Here is a 17,804-nt window from a genome sequence, read left to right as displayed (position 1 = left end):
TTCAAAACCTCAACAATTGGTCAAATAAAATGCTTGGATCAGAGCACTGCATTTCAGTAAGATTAACAAGTGCAAAATTTTGCATTGGGAATAAATTTTACATTGGGAATAATATGATTTGAATTATTGGAATGTAATTCTTCCACTGACGATCCCTGTATTCCTTACAATTCACTGGATGAGAGTTTTTGATAATTTGCAGTCACCTTTCTCCGTGCAATTTGGACAAAATTGGCCAAACCAGCACAAAATGTGGAGAAATTTTGAGAACAAACTACATCCAGTGCAGATCGAACTTCTAGGACCTTCCAGGTTTAAAAAGCATTACACTGGAAGCCAGCCCCATCCCACAAATTTGGTTATGCCCCTGATCTAATTGATCACCATTCAAGGTTCTACTAATTGTGTCTATTTGTAAGTCTTCAAGGAGGCTTTTAATAAACTTTTACATTTTGTTCTTGTTCTAGGACAAAACTGGCATTGATTTAAAAGTTTTATTTGAATCTACAAAGAAACTGACTATTGTGCAAACATAATTATTCACCGTGGAATAGACACTGATTCAAAAAGCTTATTTCATGCGATAAATCAATTTTCAGCTGTATTAATAAAACTACACCAGGTTACCATTCTTAGGATATCATGAAATATTTTTAATGCAAACCATCATTGGTTCTTATCAAGACCCACCTGGAAATCTGTCATCCTTACCTGACCTGGCCTACATGTGACTATAGACCCACAATAATGTGGTTGACTCTTAACTGCCCTCTGAAATCATACAGTTCAAGGGCAGTTAGGGATGGGTAGCAATTGGTGACTTTCCAGTGACACCCAGGGTAGGACGGTGGCACAGTGATTAGCACTGCAGCCTCACAGCGCCAGAGACGTGGGTTCAATTCTGGCCTTGGCTGACTACCTGTGTGGAGTTTGCACTTTCTGCATAGGTTTCCTCTGGGTGCTTCGGTTTCCTCCCACAGTCCAAAGATGTGCAGGTTAGGTGGATTGGCCATGCTAAAATTGCCCTTTAGTGTCCAAAGAGGTACAGGTAGGTGGGGTTATGGGGATAGCACGCGTGAATGGCCTGGGTGGGGTGTTCTTTCGAAGGGTCGGTGCAGACTCGATGGGCTGAATGGTCTCCTTCTGCACTGTAGAAATTCTATGGTTCTATGGGTACCCACAGTACAATGGAAACAAAGTTAAGAAAAAAGCCGTTTAACCAAACACAAACAGAAAAAGAAGCTGCTGCTGAAAAGAAGATAGTAGACCTGAGGGAGCAGGAAATCAGCGCACAGGTGGAAACACAAAAAGATTAGCAGACAGAAACAAAAAGAGAAACACATTGAATTCCTGTAAGGAGAAGAGGCAAATCACTCTGTGGAAGAGGTCAATTTTTCTGTTGGCAGGAAAAGAGACAGAAGTACTTGGAGGCAACATGTGAACTGTCTAAACAGGTCTAAAACCTAGAAAGTGCTGTGAATAGCTTGGAGATCTAAAGAGCTCTGGGGTTTCCCAGAAGTGAAACCAGGTGTTATTGGTTGGTCAGCTAAAGGAACTCTGGAAAACTACGCCATCAGGACTCTAGTGACCCAAGGGAGATGAGGTTCGTAGAAGTGTCTTGTTGAGGATAATCATACCTGTGAAACTAAATGTAATAAATAAGGACCTTTAAGAAATGGTGTTTTTAGAATTGTACAGAAGTATCATGGAAATATATGGAATTTACCTCTAAACTGCTGGTAATCCTCTTCTCAGGGGATTCAGCAGGATACCGATCGGTTGGAGACTTGGTTGGACAAATGGCAGAGCAGTTTAATCCGGACAAATGAGAAATAATTCATTTTGGAACGTCTAATATAGGTGTGAAGTATACAGTAAATGGCAGTACCCTTAGGAGTATTGACAGGCAGAGATCTGGGCGTACAGGTCCATAGATCACTGAAAGTGGCAACGCGGGTAGATAAGGTTGTCAAGAAGGCACACGGCATGGTTGCCTGCATCGGTTGGGTCATTGAGCATAAAAATTGGCAAGTCATGCTGCAGCTATACAGAACCTTAAGCCGCACTTGGAATATTGCGTACAATTATGGTCACCACACTACCAGATGGATATGGAGGCTTTGGAGAGAGTGCAGAAGAGGTTTACCAGAATGTTGCCTGGTCTGGAGGGTATTAGCTATGAGGAGAGGTTGGATAAACTTTGTTTGTTCTCACTGGAACGACGGAGGTTGAGGGGAAACCCGGTAGAAGTCTATAAGATTATGAGGGGCATCGACAGAATGGATAGTCAGAAGCTTTTTCCCAGGATGGAAAAGTCAATTTCTTGGGGACATAGGTTTAAGGTACAAGGGACAAAGTTTAGAGGAGATTTGCGACGCAAGATTTTTTTACACAGCGGGTTGTGATTGCCTGGAACTCGCTGCCAGAGGAGCTGGTGGAAGCGGGTGCTATAGTGACGTTTACGAGGCATCTTGACAAATACATGAATAAGATGGGAATAGAGGGATACGGACCTTGGAATTGCAGAAGGTTCAGTTTAGACAGGCATCGGGATAGGCGCAAGCTTGGAGGGCCGAAGGGCTTGTTCCTGTGATGTATTGTTCTTTGTAAGCAGTTCTGTCTCTGATGTAAAAGCAGTATTTCAAACCACCGAGCCCGAGCATAGTTGTTTCTGAAATCGGAATTGATAAAGGTAGTGATATGAGTTGCTATTTCAAACATTCTTAGGGAAATTTACCAAATTTACCAGATAAAATCATTTCAATTTTCAAAAAAGCTCATGGAAAAACAGACTAGGTGCTTTCTCGGTACCAAAGAAAAAATGTGTATTTTGGGAAGAAATAAATTGAACATTAACAAAACCTGTCAGCCCAACAACACTGCCATTTGAATTTTGGCTAATTTTGAAATTCAAAATGAAACTGTCAGGCACAATCTAGCAGGTTACTTTTGAGAAAATAAAACGTTTAAGAGAAAGAACAAACAAGCCAAATATTGTAATACGTGGAAACAAGTGAGAATGTTGTGTTTGACACCAGATCAAATGCTACATTTAGAAATGCTGATGATATTTTGATTTAAAAAAAAATGTTTTTGAATCCTTAAAGTAGAATTTACAGTGGTAAGCTGGTGCCATAAGAACATTATAACCATTTATGACAGCAAGTTTGTTCAGTGTTGTTATAATTATATTTTGCTTTCCCTAGACCTCTTATTTCATGTCCTCTAAAGGATTTCTGATGAGATGAAGTAGGTTAACAATTATAGATTCCTTAAACTCTATGTACAGTCCATTTTGTCTGGAAAAATGTCAGATGTGATCCCTAAAGATGATCAGAAATTCTGCATTTGTGATCTCAGAAAATGCTGCAGAAGCACTTGATCTTTGAAAGTTGTGATCAGTCTTTTCGGTGATTATCAAATTGACTGTTTATGTATCTGGTATTAAACAGCACAATCCTTACATTTTCTATGTTGGCTAATGAATGTAGTTATGGAAATTAATTATTTCTACTGATAAACTCAGCATTAGGATTTGTGGCTTTGCTGTTGTACCATGAAATGGTTACAAATAACTCTGGCAGCAACCCCATTTGTCAAGAAACCTGGCAATTGACTGAAGAATGTTTTGATCTCAACTGTTTGTAATGCACATGCCTTTGATATATTGGTCAGTAGAAACCAAAATGACATATTTTCTTAAAATAAATATAGAACCTAAGATGAGGATAGTGTGCTTAATGATTTACAGTTATGACAAACTGACATATTAGGAAAAATAAAACTGTCAGTTTTCAGTTAGAAGAAGTGAGAATGTTATGGCCTTGGAGAAAACCCGGGTGATACTGTTAATATACAACCTTGTTTAAAAATACCAGCTGTTGAGATGCAGCCAAAGTCAGCAGATGACTAAGTGGATATGAGCTGAGAGCTATGCTGTAACATGTGCAATTTTTCTCCAGGCTATGCTGCTGAGTCGTGACGGGCAGTACCTCATCACTGGTGGAGATAGTGGAATTGTAGCTGTGTGGCAGGTTTGGGACCTCAAACAGCTGATGACCTACCCAGGCTGTGATGCTGGTATTAGGGCCATGGCTATGTCTCATGACCAAAGGTAAGACTTTTTAAAAGAATACTGGATAAACTAACCGTTTCTTGTTAGTGGGTCAGCAACAAACAAATAGCTCCAGCCATTGATTACACTTGAACTTCCCCACAAGCTTTCCATGGGCTTTTGTGGCAATTAGAGAGCCAATCAGCATGGATGTCCTCGTCAGAGGATCTGGGACCTGTGAAAGCAATGTCTTATTAACCAATCAGATTGAAGAATGCTGACTCAGAAACACTGAATCGGAACCAGGAAATAGATGTTACAATAATAAATTCAATGTCAAATCATGTACAGAAGGCAAAATAGAGAGGGAAAGAAAAATTAGATTGAGAGAGGGAGAGATAAAAGAGACTGAGAAAAAACGTTAAAATATTTAATGTTTTGTACTCTAATCATAAGTAAAATCTGAAGAAATGAGATTCTACGTTGTCATGTCTGGTTGGTTGGTAGCAATTAAAAGAAACTACTGACATTGGAATGGGCAAGCCCTAACTTTCTCTGGAGAATTTAGTGGGTATTTACCAAGTAAGAACCGCAATGTCAAACCATTCCATGATTTCAGTGATGAGATTTTAAGTGAGATCCTATTATAGGGCAACCTTTTGGAACAGCAGGACAACATGAGCAGTCATTTCCTGATTTCTGAATTTTATGATACATATTCAATAGAGTCACTGTCCAATTTATCTTTTGTATAAAGGCTCAGGACTGATCTCACCATTATTTTAACCCAAATTTCTCCAATGTCTGTCTTTAAGTTTTGTTGCACCACTACTGTGGTGAATATTGAATTGGTTCTTTGTTAATAGCTCAGGACTGGTATTATTGTTAATATGTACCACAGAAAGCCTAAAATCATATACCAGTGTCCATCTACAAAACCGAAATTCGAGAAAGTTACAGTCTTAAGTGGCTGACGTCATCTGACTTTTCCATTAATTCTTTTGAGAATTTACTTCATTTGTTGCCAGTATACAAGGTCCAGAATTAATTTTAAAAGATTATTGAGTGATACAGACAAAACTTGACCGTTAGTCTCAAATCGTCAATGCTAAAATCAACAAATACTAATTTTCCTTGACAATTGCTACATGTTAAATTTATCATATTATTGTCTCTGCTACCCAGTCCAGATACTGGACAAAAATGTCAAAGTAGTGACACACACAACACTGTTCTTTTCCAGCAAATATCTTTATTACTTTAGAATATAGAATCAGCACAACAAACATACACACGCACAGTGACTGGACGACTGTGAAATCACAGGCACGCACTTACTCATTCTCTCTCTGTTTCTAATTCTCACTTGCTGTCCCCTGCTCCCTCTCTCTTTCTCTCTCTCAGAAGACTAACTTGTTCATTTGCATCTTTCAATACTTAAAAAGTATAATATAGAGAAAACAAACACAGTTTAAGCATTTTGATGAGAATTGGATTGTTTACATAGGCTTTGTTTAATGTGCTTTGGAATATTCTTTTGAAAGCAGCCTTTAAAACTGTGTGTGTTGATCTGTCTAATGTAAGTTGTCGTTGCCTGTGTGTTTCATTAGTATATTGAGTAGAATCGATTTAAAGGTTATTTTCAGGCATGTAACTTTCTTTTTCATGTTGAGTACAAATACCAATTTTTAAGCACAAAATTTGTATTTTTGCACTGCCATAGTCAATCACTAGAAATATACTGGGGGCAGCAATTATGTGAAGTAATTTGTGCATTTTCTGTTGGTACAAATACACAGAACTGGATCAAACATGGCTCTTTCTTCCCTCTGCTCTGTTCCCACTAAAACTCAGCCAGTTCCGCCTGATAATTAGGTTAAGGATGTACTCTTTTAATAACCCCACCATTTTTACTTTATTGTTTGTGAGAATTTTTGTGCTTTTTAAAATGAGGATTGTTGATTCAGGGGAAAAAAGAAAAGAAGGCAGCTGTGGTGGCATTAAACACTGTCAGACCAGGCATGGTTAAATACAAAGTAACTGTCTCATATCTGGCTCTGGCAAACAATGTGCCTCAGTTCTAACCTCAGAAAATTACCTCCACAGCATCAACTGGCTGTCTTGTGTTCTCTAAGTAAGATTGCCAATTTACTACCAAATTAGGAAACGTTTTGTTCTGAGGCTCCATGTCTACAAGGAACTGGCTTGAGACAACTCGACTAATCTTGGGATTTTACAACCAGCAAGCAATTGGCACAGAGGTTAGCACTGCTGCCTCACAGAGCCAGGGACCCAGGTTTAATTTCAATCCTGGGAGACTGCGTGGAGTTTGCAATCCCCCCCACCCCCCTGTGTCTGCATGGTTGCCTCCGGATGCTCCGGTTTCCTCCCACAGTCGAAAGATGTGCAGGTCAGGTGGATTGCCCATGATAAATTGCCCCTTTGTGTCCAGGGATGTGCCAGTTAGGTGGGGTTAAGGGGTTGCAGGAATATGTTGGGAACCTGTTGGGGTGCTCTTCTGGAGGATAGATGCAGACTCGATGAGCCGAATGGCCTCCTCCTGCACTGTAGAGATTCTTCTTCTGGGACATTTTCAATCCAACAGTTTGCTGATGGATTTGTATCCAAATGCCAGTGCCAAATCCTTGCATTGATCCTGTCACCGACTTTTGCTACTATACCCACACAGGCTCGCGAGAGCTGTAATTCTAACTATGTTGTGAGTCAAAACCAGAGTTTCCTTTTTACCAATTTCAGTTGTTACTAGTTGTTATAGAGTGATTACTGTTTACATAAGTGATAAAATACATTATTTTATCTCGTTTGAAAGCAGAAAGGCAAGAAGATAGCAAACCTATTATTCACTGATTATGCCAAATATTGAAAAGGTTCATTTATTTAAATTTTAAAAAATAAGCAAAATCCACACCAAAATATCTAACTCGACATCTAGTCTATAATCTTTATTATTGTCACAAGTATGGGGCAGCGCGGCGGCACAGTGGGTTAGCCCTGCTGCCTCACGGCGCCGAGGTCCCAGGTTCGATCCCGGTTCTGGGTCACTGTGTGGCGTTTGCACATTCTCCCCGTGTTTGCGTGGGTTTCGCCCCCACAACCCAAAGATGTGCAAGGTAGGTGGATTGAGCACACTAAATTGCCCCTTAATTGGAAAAAAAATAATTGGGGACACTAAATTTATATTAAAAAAATTGTCACAAGTAGGCTTACATTAACACTTTAATGAAGTTACTGTGAAAACCCCCTAGTCGCCATACTACAGCGCCTGTTCGGTTACACTGAGGGAGAATTCAGAATGTCCAATTCCCTAACAAGCAGGTCTTTCAGGACTTGTGGGAGGAAACCCAGAGGAAACTCTCACAGACACAGGGGGAACGTGCAGAATCTGCACAGACAGTGACCCAAGACAGGAATCGAACCTAGGACCCTGGTGCTGTAAAGCAACAATGCTAACCACTGTGCTACCATGTCGCCCTAGTACATCAGTTGCTGAAATGCAGCTGTCACCTTGGTTGCTCTGGTGAAGGGAGCTAACAAGGTTGAAAGTTCCTGTAAATAGTAATGATTCCTCTGAATATTAAAGATTATCTCAGTAAACTATCACCTTTCTTTGTTCATTGGGTATTTTAGCACAGTAATGATTGATGTAAATTATATTCTGTGTAATTAACTTTACTTCTTTTAATTTAGGGTCATCATTACAGGTATGGCATCTGGAAGCATAGTACTGTTTTACATTGATTTTAATCGATGGCATCACGAGTATCAGACCAGGTACTAATGGTGTGTTCAAGGCACAGAGATGCACTGCCTTGTGCTGGAATCATAAGATTATCATCTGAAAGAGCATTCAGCCATCGTTGATGCATTGAGAGTTTTTAATCAAGTAGTCATTCAATCCTGCCACTGTATATATCGGCATTCATCCATATGAAGAAGCAACAAATCTGAATGTAACTTAAAAGTCTCCAGGAAAGCAGAGTATTTTGAAATGCTTACTGCTATTTTTGTAGAATATAAGGAATTTGACATATCATTAATAGAACACCAGAGCATATAAATCTGATTCAGAAATACAAAACGTCTATTTTTAGGAGGAACAAATCTTTACATGATTGTTTATAAACCTCTCATTCATAAGAAATATAATGACTATTTCTTTACCTTCATCTCTGTAAGAAGAATAAGTGACTGATTTAAAAGAATGTAAAACAGAAATTTTAATCAGATGTTCATAATTATGTTAGAACTAAGCAATATATTTACACCCGTGATTTATTGCATATATAGAGATCAAATTTTTTTAAAGTTTCTTTTTGGGGAGAAGGTTTGCACGTGGGGTGTACAAATCCTTTCTAAGGCATGGTTCTTTACTGTATTTTTTCATTAATGTTATGGTAGCTTAGCACTGATATTACTGGGAACAAAGAGCAATATTTAAATTATGACCTAGGATTTTTTAACTTTATAACAGTCTATCAGATACTATATTCTTGTCATTGGCATGCTGCTGGGCTGGAAAAGGGATCTTTCCTCAGAGTTCAGGTAAACAGTAAATCAATCCAGTGTAACATGTTTTGTCTCTTCTACATTAGTATACGTACATTTTCAGAGAATTATGTCCATTAATTTCATTTCTATAGCCTTTGTTGAACATGTTTGTAATCCTGACATTGTTATTCAACATTGAATTCTAATAACTCTTTGTAACTGTGAATTCTGTTTGGGTTTCTGTCCTGCTTGTGTGTGTGTGAAATCCTGCTTTTGGGATGTTGTAGTCATGCTACAAACTTTCAGAAACTAGACTGCTGAAAACATTCCACCTTGCTGAGCGAATGTTTGCTCAATATGGATCTTACTGGTGCCTAATGGTGCATTAGTAACCTGCCAGAGGGACCAAGTTACTGTATTTCAAAACCCCACTCAGAAATGCTTTTTGGTGATGATTTGGAATGAGGTTATTCCAGTTTGTGTAATGAAATCAAAAATAAAGTTCACTTGTATCTTGAGACTGGAGAGTTTTCTTTTGACTGACAGTATTAAAACAATCCAAGCTTAAGATCGGCTGCTGTTTATTTAAATAACTTTATATCAAGCAAATCTCTAAGCACCACTTGTAAACCGTGACTTTGCATGACTTGTGGATCATGTTTTTCTTTTCTGCAACAGAACTCCCAAGTTACCTGAGGCTATGCAACTGAATAACTGTAGCTCTTTAAAGGCGCAAGCTCTCAACTGGAGAAATAACACCAACCTTTGTTAAAAGTTAATCATAAAACAAAAACGCTGCTTGCAAAGTTAAATTCCATGGATTTAACTGTTTCAGGCAAGTAGTGATTTTTATTTGGATTTTCTTTTAATATGGGCAGCACGGTAGCACAGTGGTTAGTACAATTGCCTCACAGCTCCAGGGTCCCAGGTTCGATTCCCAGCTGAGTCACTGTCTGTGCGGGGTCTGCATGGGTTTCCTCTGGGTGCTCCAGTTTCCTCCCACAGTCCAAAGATGTGCAGGTTAGGTGGATTGGCCATGATAAATTGCCCTTAGTGTCCAAAAAGGTTGGGTGGGGTTACGGGGATAGGGTGGAGGCGTGGGCTTAACTGGGCTGCTCTTTCCAAGGGCCGGTGCAGACTCAATGGGCTGAATGGCCTCCTTCAGCACTAAATTCTATGATTCTATAAAATTAATTTCTGGACAAACTTTCTTCAGAAAGTAGAGAAGGGGGGATTGTTTGGAAAAATGCAGTTGTTAATTCCATCTAATGCTGTAATGGGATATCAGAGGTCCTACTGTCATGCAATTGATGGCTTCATTATCACTTGAAAAACTATTAATCTGGTTTCCAAGAATCGTTTCAAGTGCCACTGTCATGTGGCATGTTTAGATTTCCATTATATGTGAACTCCACTTTACGCCACCAGTGAATTGTCAGATGTATGGTTTTCCTTGAGACCAAAGTTAACGATATCTATTAACCCTAAAGTACCGACTATTGATCAGCTGCTACAATCAGAATATCAAGTTCAGCGGACTAAAACAATCCTAACTGTAAAAGCAAGTGATTTTTCCAAATTAAATACGGTAGAAATCTGATTAATGGATACGATTCATGTGTGGGGAGAGCAAACTGGATACTTCAATGGTAATCTGAAAGCTAGGGAGAGTAGAATGTGGTCTGTATTTGTTTTGGCTACTGAAAATGTTACACAGCTGCCACATTTTGAAAATTAATTTCTGCCCTGGTTTCATGTTTAATTTGGTTGGGTAAAACTCAAAGCTGCTCAGTTTGTTTGTATTATACAGTTTCAGAATTTTAAAATTTGCAAACCTAGCTTGACACAGGAGATGGATGAACATTATTCTTGGGCTAAAATATACTCTTGAAGAAATTTAAAAATATAAAATCTGCCCAAAGCTTATAGAGTGACAGGTTGCGAGTTTACACTTGTGATTTATTGCATGGGTTGCCCATTCTCAACCATACAAAGATTACTGCGTGTTGACAAAGAAAAAATTAGTAACTGAAATCAGCCTAATCCTGGTCTGGGCTCCAAGTAGGTGTTAGAGCAGCAGAGCTGTGAATTGCAAATAGAAACCAAGAATATCTAAAGCTTTACAAAAGTAATAAAATCGAGATAAAAATTTGCTTTTTTGGGGCGTCTATACCATATACTACTTTGAAAGGGGCAGAATTGTTGGACCCAATAGCCTTTCCTTTTCCTAAAATAAAATTAGCTTTGGGGAACGTTTTCATAACTCCATGGTACAGTGTTACCATTGCCAACATGCTGTCAGAGCAATTTACTTGTTACTTTAAACAGTTTTGAAATAAGTAGAGAAATTGCAAGCCATAAAAGGGTTATATGAGTGAAGAATTCCATAGCTTATGAATATGCTAAACTTTTATAACATGAGCGAAATGATTTATAGCTTAACACAAGGTAGCACAGTGGGTAACACTGTTGCTTCGCAGCGCCATGGTCCCAGGTTCGATTCCCGCTTGGGCCACTCTGCGGAGTCTGCATGTTCTCCCCGTGCCTGCATGGGTTTCCTCTGGTTGCTCCAATTTCCTCCCACACATCCCAAAAGACGTGTTTGTTAAGTGAATTGGACATTCTGATTTCTCCCTCTTTGTACCCGAACAGGCGCCGGCGTGTGGCGACTGGGGGATTTTCACAGTAACTTCATTGCAGTATTAATGTAAGCCACTTGTGACAATAATATTTTAAAAGTATATAAAAATATTCCTGGAAAATTAATCGAAAGTAAAACTCTTCATTGTAAGTCACATCATTAATTAGAAAAAGTATCTAAAAGTATTGCATACAACAGAGGTTCAATTTTTTAATTACCAGGGATGCTGTTTCAATGAAGGCTTTAGGGAATCTGTTTTTGAAGATACAGATAGCGTGAACCTTTTCTTCCAGATAGTGTCACATACATCAGTGGATGTGTTTATTTCTAAATGTTTAAAAGTTTTCTTTACATTGAGATAATACCCATGCGTGCATCCACCCTTATTTTCCAAGACATATGAATATCCTTGCAACAAGGTTTGTTTTTTTTTAAACTCCTTTGATAAAAAGTAGTGATATTTCTTGTTAAAAATACACAAATACCTTACTACTAATAGAAAAACATTTAATATGTCCATTTTAAATGTGATATTTTTTTTTCTGAGGTGCCGTTAAAAACCTGAAGTTTGTGTATAAATTTGATCCATTGATGTTCTACAATATCACTGGTTTCCCTGTGAAAACATAAGGAATAGACCTGAATTTTAAACTCGTGTTTCAAGGAGGTTTGTCTGAGCTATTAATGATGAAGATTTGCACACTCTGGTCAGGTAACTCATAGCTGAGTGCGGATATTTGCCCTATATATCAATGCTGGTTGCAATAAATTATATTGATAACACGTTTTGATTTTTTATTTGGGAGAGAAATGAATTAAAATAAGCCGTGTCCCAAGACAATCAGCTGAAACTGTTTTGTGATGACATCCCCGTGCAAATATGATTTATATTGCAACTAGGATTTCTACATATTGCTATGATAAATCTTGACTTTTCACATGTAAGAACCACGCAGCTCCCAGTTTGTAGCATTTTATTCTCGAAAAATCTTTATTGTGAATAATAATCTCTAGTCCCCCTGGGTCATGTGTGCAACCTGGGATCAGGCAGGTGATGCTGTCCTGAACTGTTATGCTGACAAGAACAGCGGCACCATGGCACTGCTGTCTCCCAGGGCCCGGGTTCAATTCCCACCTCTAGTGACTGTGGAGTTCGCATATTCTCCCCCTTGTCTGTGTGGGTTTCCTCCCACAGTCCAAAGATGTGCAGGTTAGGTGGATTGGCCATGCTAAATTGCCCCTAAGTATCAAAAGGTCAGTAAGAGTTACAGGTCTAGGGCGGGGAATGGGCCTAGTTGGGATGCTCTTTTGGAGGTGCAGAATCACAGGTTAAATTACCTCCTGTACTGTAGGAATTATATGATTCTAATAAGTCAAGAACCATTTTCCTTTCCGTACTTGTTCCTAATTAAGAGCATTGGCTTTCAGAATTTTTTTTCCAAACTATAGCTTGTTTCAAATTTATTCTAAATACACAAAAATTCTAATATATGTGGATAGCTTTTAAAATACAGGTTGATGTAAGCTCTTGAAAATGTAACAAATACGAGTCCAAGGGTTCAGTTCCAGATCCGTGAATAGTTACATTTTGGCTGGTGATTAATTTGTCCTACATTTACTGCCATTAACTAACTGATTTATCGGGCTTTATACAAGATAGATGAAAAATGGATTAGTTTTGAAGTATTACTTTAATTAACAGTTGTGCTTTATTTCTTAAGCCACTTTTTAAAAATTTCAAAATAAACATGTCTTCAATCAAAACTGCTGCTTTCCATTCAACTGATGCTGGCAAACCAGCTGTGTTTTCTTTAAACTTTGTTTTTAAGCGTTCCAATTTCAAGGTTTGCGCAGGAATTTGTGACACACTTGTTGACTGTAGTCAATTCTTCTGCTTCCTTTTCAACCCTCTATTCTCCACCCCCCCCCCCCCCCTTATTTTCCTTCCTCATAAAAATGCTAAGCATGAATGTTTTCGGTGTTGTAAGTTAATTGTATATGCAACAATGATTTCAGTAAGATGTAACGTGTTGGCCATTGAATGCAATGCAATGTGTACAAAATAATGTGTACAAATGGGTTAGTTGTAGCCAATACAGCACTGAACTGCCAATGTTACAGCAATTTATCCATTTCTGGTTAATTCACCAAGATCAGTCCAGTTGAGTGAATCATCCTCAGACTACATGATAGTTGAGGACGATATTCCTTTCAACCTGAAAGAACCGAAGGAGTAGCACCCATAAACTAAAGGGGAAAAAAAAACATTGTTATGGACAAGGGAGATATGATAGGGATTGTTCCCCCTTTTCTACCTCTCAATTTTCCAAAGCCAAGTGTGTTTTCAAAGAAAGAAGTATTTTAACCCCAAGTGCAGTAAATGTCATGGACAAGTGACAGGATTTCTTGTAAATTTTTTAAAAAGTAAGGTAAATGTTTAATATTCAACACCTAAATTAATTTGTAATCACACCCACTCATACAGGCATGCATACTCAAGAAAAGATTGTGATTACAAAACGTCACATTAATGCACTATCAATTACAACGAGACGCGAGTAGAATGTAATTGAGGCTTTATTACACAGAGATGTGTGGCCTCCTTCAGCAGCTGGTGAAGTGGCTGCTGTATGGAGAGCACACGTATTTATACTCCGCCTACTGGGCAGAGCCAGCAGGCAGGGATCTACCCCCGTACCTGTAGTACAGGGGCCTTACCGTAAAACCCATATGTACAGTATATACATCAGTGGTGACTACCACACACATGCACTTGGGTTTTAAACATTTGGAGGTTTTCTGTCACATTTGCTTTTCCTCGGAATGAAGTCTTGAAAAGTTGCAAGCCTCTAATTCCTTTTGGGTCCACTGAAGAATAGAACCTTGAGATTCAGAAAGATGAATTTGCTTGCAGTGGCAGATTTTTCTAGTTTTATTCCAGTTGAGTTGCAATCAAAGGGCCATTATGGGGATGTGGGCCTCAGTAGCTAGGCCAGCATTTATTGCCCATCCCAACAATTAATATATTTTTTAAAATAAATCCTGGTTCAGTTTCTCAAATAGAGGGGTAATGGTCAACCTGAATTCTCTGCCTCCTCATAGCTCTCAGGCAGGGACTTTTTCCTTTGCTGGTCTGGATCTTTCTCCTTCCTTACTGCTCCAAAAATATGCCTCATTAAATGTTCCTATCAAAATATTAGTTCTGCCTGTGACTAGCGTGTTTTGGTTAATTGTCCTCACAAATGGCTGCTGACAATGGCTAGGCCATAGTCAAACAATAGGTTGGGGGGGGGCAGCACCACTGGGAAAGTGTGGAATTGTTATACACAATATGCACAACCAATAGGATGCCTCGGTCACTTTCTTCCGCAATGCAGGCCGATCTCCGAACCCTTGGTCCATTTTTCCAGGTATCCTCTCCTCCCCGGGCATGTGGTGTGCAGGTGTGAGTGTATGCACGCTGGTGGAGGGTGTCCTGGCTGCCCTGTGACTGACCCTCCAGGGCCCTCGGGCGAACAGGACATCCCTCCTGCCATCCACTGTGTCTAGGAGCCTCCCCAGATCATAATCCCCGAATCTTGGGGCAGGTCTCCTGAGCAGCATTGTTGTGAGCTTGCAGGGGTTGGCTGCTTGATCTTGTCGGCATTGGGGGGGGGGGGGGGGGGAATGGCAACGAACACAGTCCTAACAGATCGGCTGGCGAGACTTTATTTGTGGCAAGAAGCCCGTGCGGCCTCGTTAAGTGGACCAATTAACGTTGAATAGCATTGCCGACCTCGCTGGGCTGAGAGCCGGGAAGCTTGCGGCAATTCCCACTCACTACCACACTTAGAAATCTTTCTGAAGAATCAAACCCTTAATTTATTTAAAATAACACCCTTGGAAATGATTCAAAATTTAGGTAATTTCAAATGTATTAGAGGAGATTTTATTGGTCTTCAGAGAAATATCTTGTTTAACGTACAGCAGCTTTCTCCTGCTCAAAACATTTCAAAATCTTCCATTTGACCTATCTAAGGATACTGCAACATATCCATCAGAGAGACTTCAACTGGTTTTAATTTAGCCAAAGGAGGCTCACTCTTAATGTTTAAAATGTTATATTTCTCCATGTGTTTAAAGTTAAGGATCTGCACAAGTTCTCAAACATTATTTCTCTGATCTCCTCGATTACATTAACTATTCACAGTTGAGTGGCAGCCTTGCTCAGACCATCAGCGCAGGGGACCTGCTATGTTAAGTGCCTGGAATTCAACAGGTAGATTTTGCTTTGAGACTGTGAATGAGCATTACATTGGTGACCTGTGGTGTACACTTCTGAATTTGGAGTTCAAATGCCAGCGACTGCTCCGCACTAAATTAAATTAAAATTAATCCTAATTTTTTTTTCACAAAAATGCTTTAGAAGGCAGAGTGATCCTTCACACATGGAACTTGGGATTTCAGTCCAGTTTGAGCTGTTAGGTTGAAAGGCTGCTAAGGGCCCTTCTTAAAATGGGTTTGGGCAGTCTCGTCCTGGAATCGAGTGTGGATCCACTGTACAAAAATATCCACGCTTTGGTCCAAATCCGACTCAGCAATGCGATGGTTCCTATGGGAAATGGAAAAACCCATACTGGCAGAGTAAAAAGTATTCCTCTGAAATTATCAAGGCATGTTGGAGCAGAGTATGTGCTTTTCCAGTCATTTACTGCTATACTCGAGACTACATGGTGATGATATAACAGATTGGTCAAGTACATTAGAAGACTGCGTGCACACTAATTTAGTCAAGAGCACACAACAAAAAATCAGGTGGGGAAGAAGACCTGGCCAACCTCCATGACTTCTTGAATGTTCCAGATGAAGAGCTGCTGGTTAAGATGGAACAGATGGGGTTTGGGGTGATGGATAAGAGATTAGCTGGGGTGGCACGGTGGTGTAGTGGTTAGTACTGCTGCCTCATGGCGTTGAAGACCTGGGTTCAATCCCGGCCCCAGTTCACTGTCCATGTGGAGGCTGCACATTCTCCCACTGTCTGTGTCAGTCTCACCCCCACAACCCAAAGATGTGCAGAGTAGGTGGATTGGCTACACTAAATTGTCCCTTAATTGGGAACAAAATAATTTGGCACTTTAAATTTATTTTAAAAGAGAGATTACCCGAAGGATAAATAATGGGAAGCTTGGAATTTATGGTTATATTCCACGTACGGACACTTCTGGTATGCTCTGATCAAATTATTACCAGTCAATGGGGCAGAAAAAGATTGTCCTTTGTCCGATTGTCCTTCGTATGTTATTCAGCAGCTCCAAATCTGATGGTCAGATCCAGTTTGAACATTTCATAGGAAACCTGCAAGTCTGGGTGCTCTCCTTGGATACTAATTAAGGATTTCACTCATCCATCTCTCATATCAGCGTGCAAAGAAATTGATATGACTTTTTATGATTGTGGACCTCTGTGGTTGCAAAGAAGAAAGCTAACCTTCACTGAGTTTACAAAAGTAACCCTTGCCTGAGTTTTACAGCCTCAAAATAGGTGCATATGTCCTCTGCGTTATTTTACATAGCACTGCATATTTATAATATCACACTGCTAGATCCCCTTCACACCTATTAAATGTAAGATTAAAGAAGCAAGAAACTTACTCAAAAGATTGGTGAGAATTTGGAACTCACTACTTCAGGGGAATGGTTAAGGCGAATGGTACAAATGCACTTAAGGGGAGCTCGGCTAAGCATGTGATGGAAAAGAGAATAAAGGGTTGTACTTGAACGTAAGGTGAGACAGAATGGGAGGAGGAGGTGGTAGCATGGTGGTACCATCACTGTACTAATAATCCAGAGGGCCAGACCCTTTGGGTACATGGGTTAAAATCCCACCAGGGCAGCTGGTTGAATTTAAATTAAATTAATGCATTAGGAACAGAAACATACAAAATAAGAGCAGAGGTAGGCCATCTATCATCCCAAGCTTGCTCCACCATTCAATATGAGTATGGCTGATCCTATATCTCAACACTATACACCTGTGCACTCCCATTACCCCTAAGAGCCTTTAGTGTTTAGAAATCTATCCATTTCCTCAAATATATTCAGTGACTTGGCCTTCTGTGATAAAGAATTCCACAGGTTCACGGCCTTCTGTGATAAAGAATTCCACAGGTTCACCATCCTCTGAAGAAATATCTCCTTATCTCATATCCTGAGCCTGTAACCCCTTGTCTAGACCCCTCAGCCAGGTGAAACAACATCCCTGCATCCAGTCTGTCAGCCCTGTCAGAATTGTATATGTTTCAATGAGATCCCCTTTCAGCCTTCTATACGCCAGTGAATACAGGCCTATTCGACCTAATCTGTTCTCATACAACAATTCTGCCATCCCGGAAATCAGCCTGGTGAACATTTGCTGCACTCAGTGAAGGCCAACATGCCATTTGCTACCTTAACGACTTGCTGTAATGCATGCTTACTTTTGGCGACTGGTATACAAGAACACCCATGTTCCTTTGTAATTGAACATTTCCCAAGCTAGCACCATTTAAATAATACTCTGCCATCTGTTTAATCTTCTGAAGGGGATAACTTCATATTTATCCATGTTATAATGCATCTGCAT

At 39.6% G+C, this 17,804-nt stretch overlaps 1 protein-coding gene across 1 annotated transcript in view; it reads left to right on the top strand.

Annotated features, from left to right (window-relative positions):
- The window catches only part of lrba (LPS responsive beige-like anchor protein), a 981,767-nt gene extending 972,686 nt beyond the window's left edge, over positions 1–9,081 (top strand). Inside the window, 2 exon segments of the mRNA XM_038791976.1 lie at positions 3,963–4,114; positions 7,763–9,081. Of these exon segments, the coding sequence (XP_038647904.1) occupies positions 3,963–4,114; positions 7,763–7,853 (243 nt within the window). The 3' untranslated portion in view covers positions 7,854–9,081.
- The last annotated feature ends 8,723 nt before the right edge of the window (positions 9,082–17,804 follow it).

The sequence above is a fragment of the Scyliorhinus canicula genome, chromosome 3 (genome assembly GCF_902713615.1).
Source record: "Scyliorhinus canicula chromosome 3, sScyCan1.1, whole genome shotgun sequence".
NCBI classification, from domain to species: Eukaryota; Metazoa; Chordata; class Chondrichthyes; order Carcharhiniformes; family Scyliorhinidae; genus Scyliorhinus; species Scyliorhinus canicula.
The sequence above is the reverse complement of the archived record's forward strand: the minus strand, read 5'-3'. Positions and strand labels throughout refer to the sequence as shown.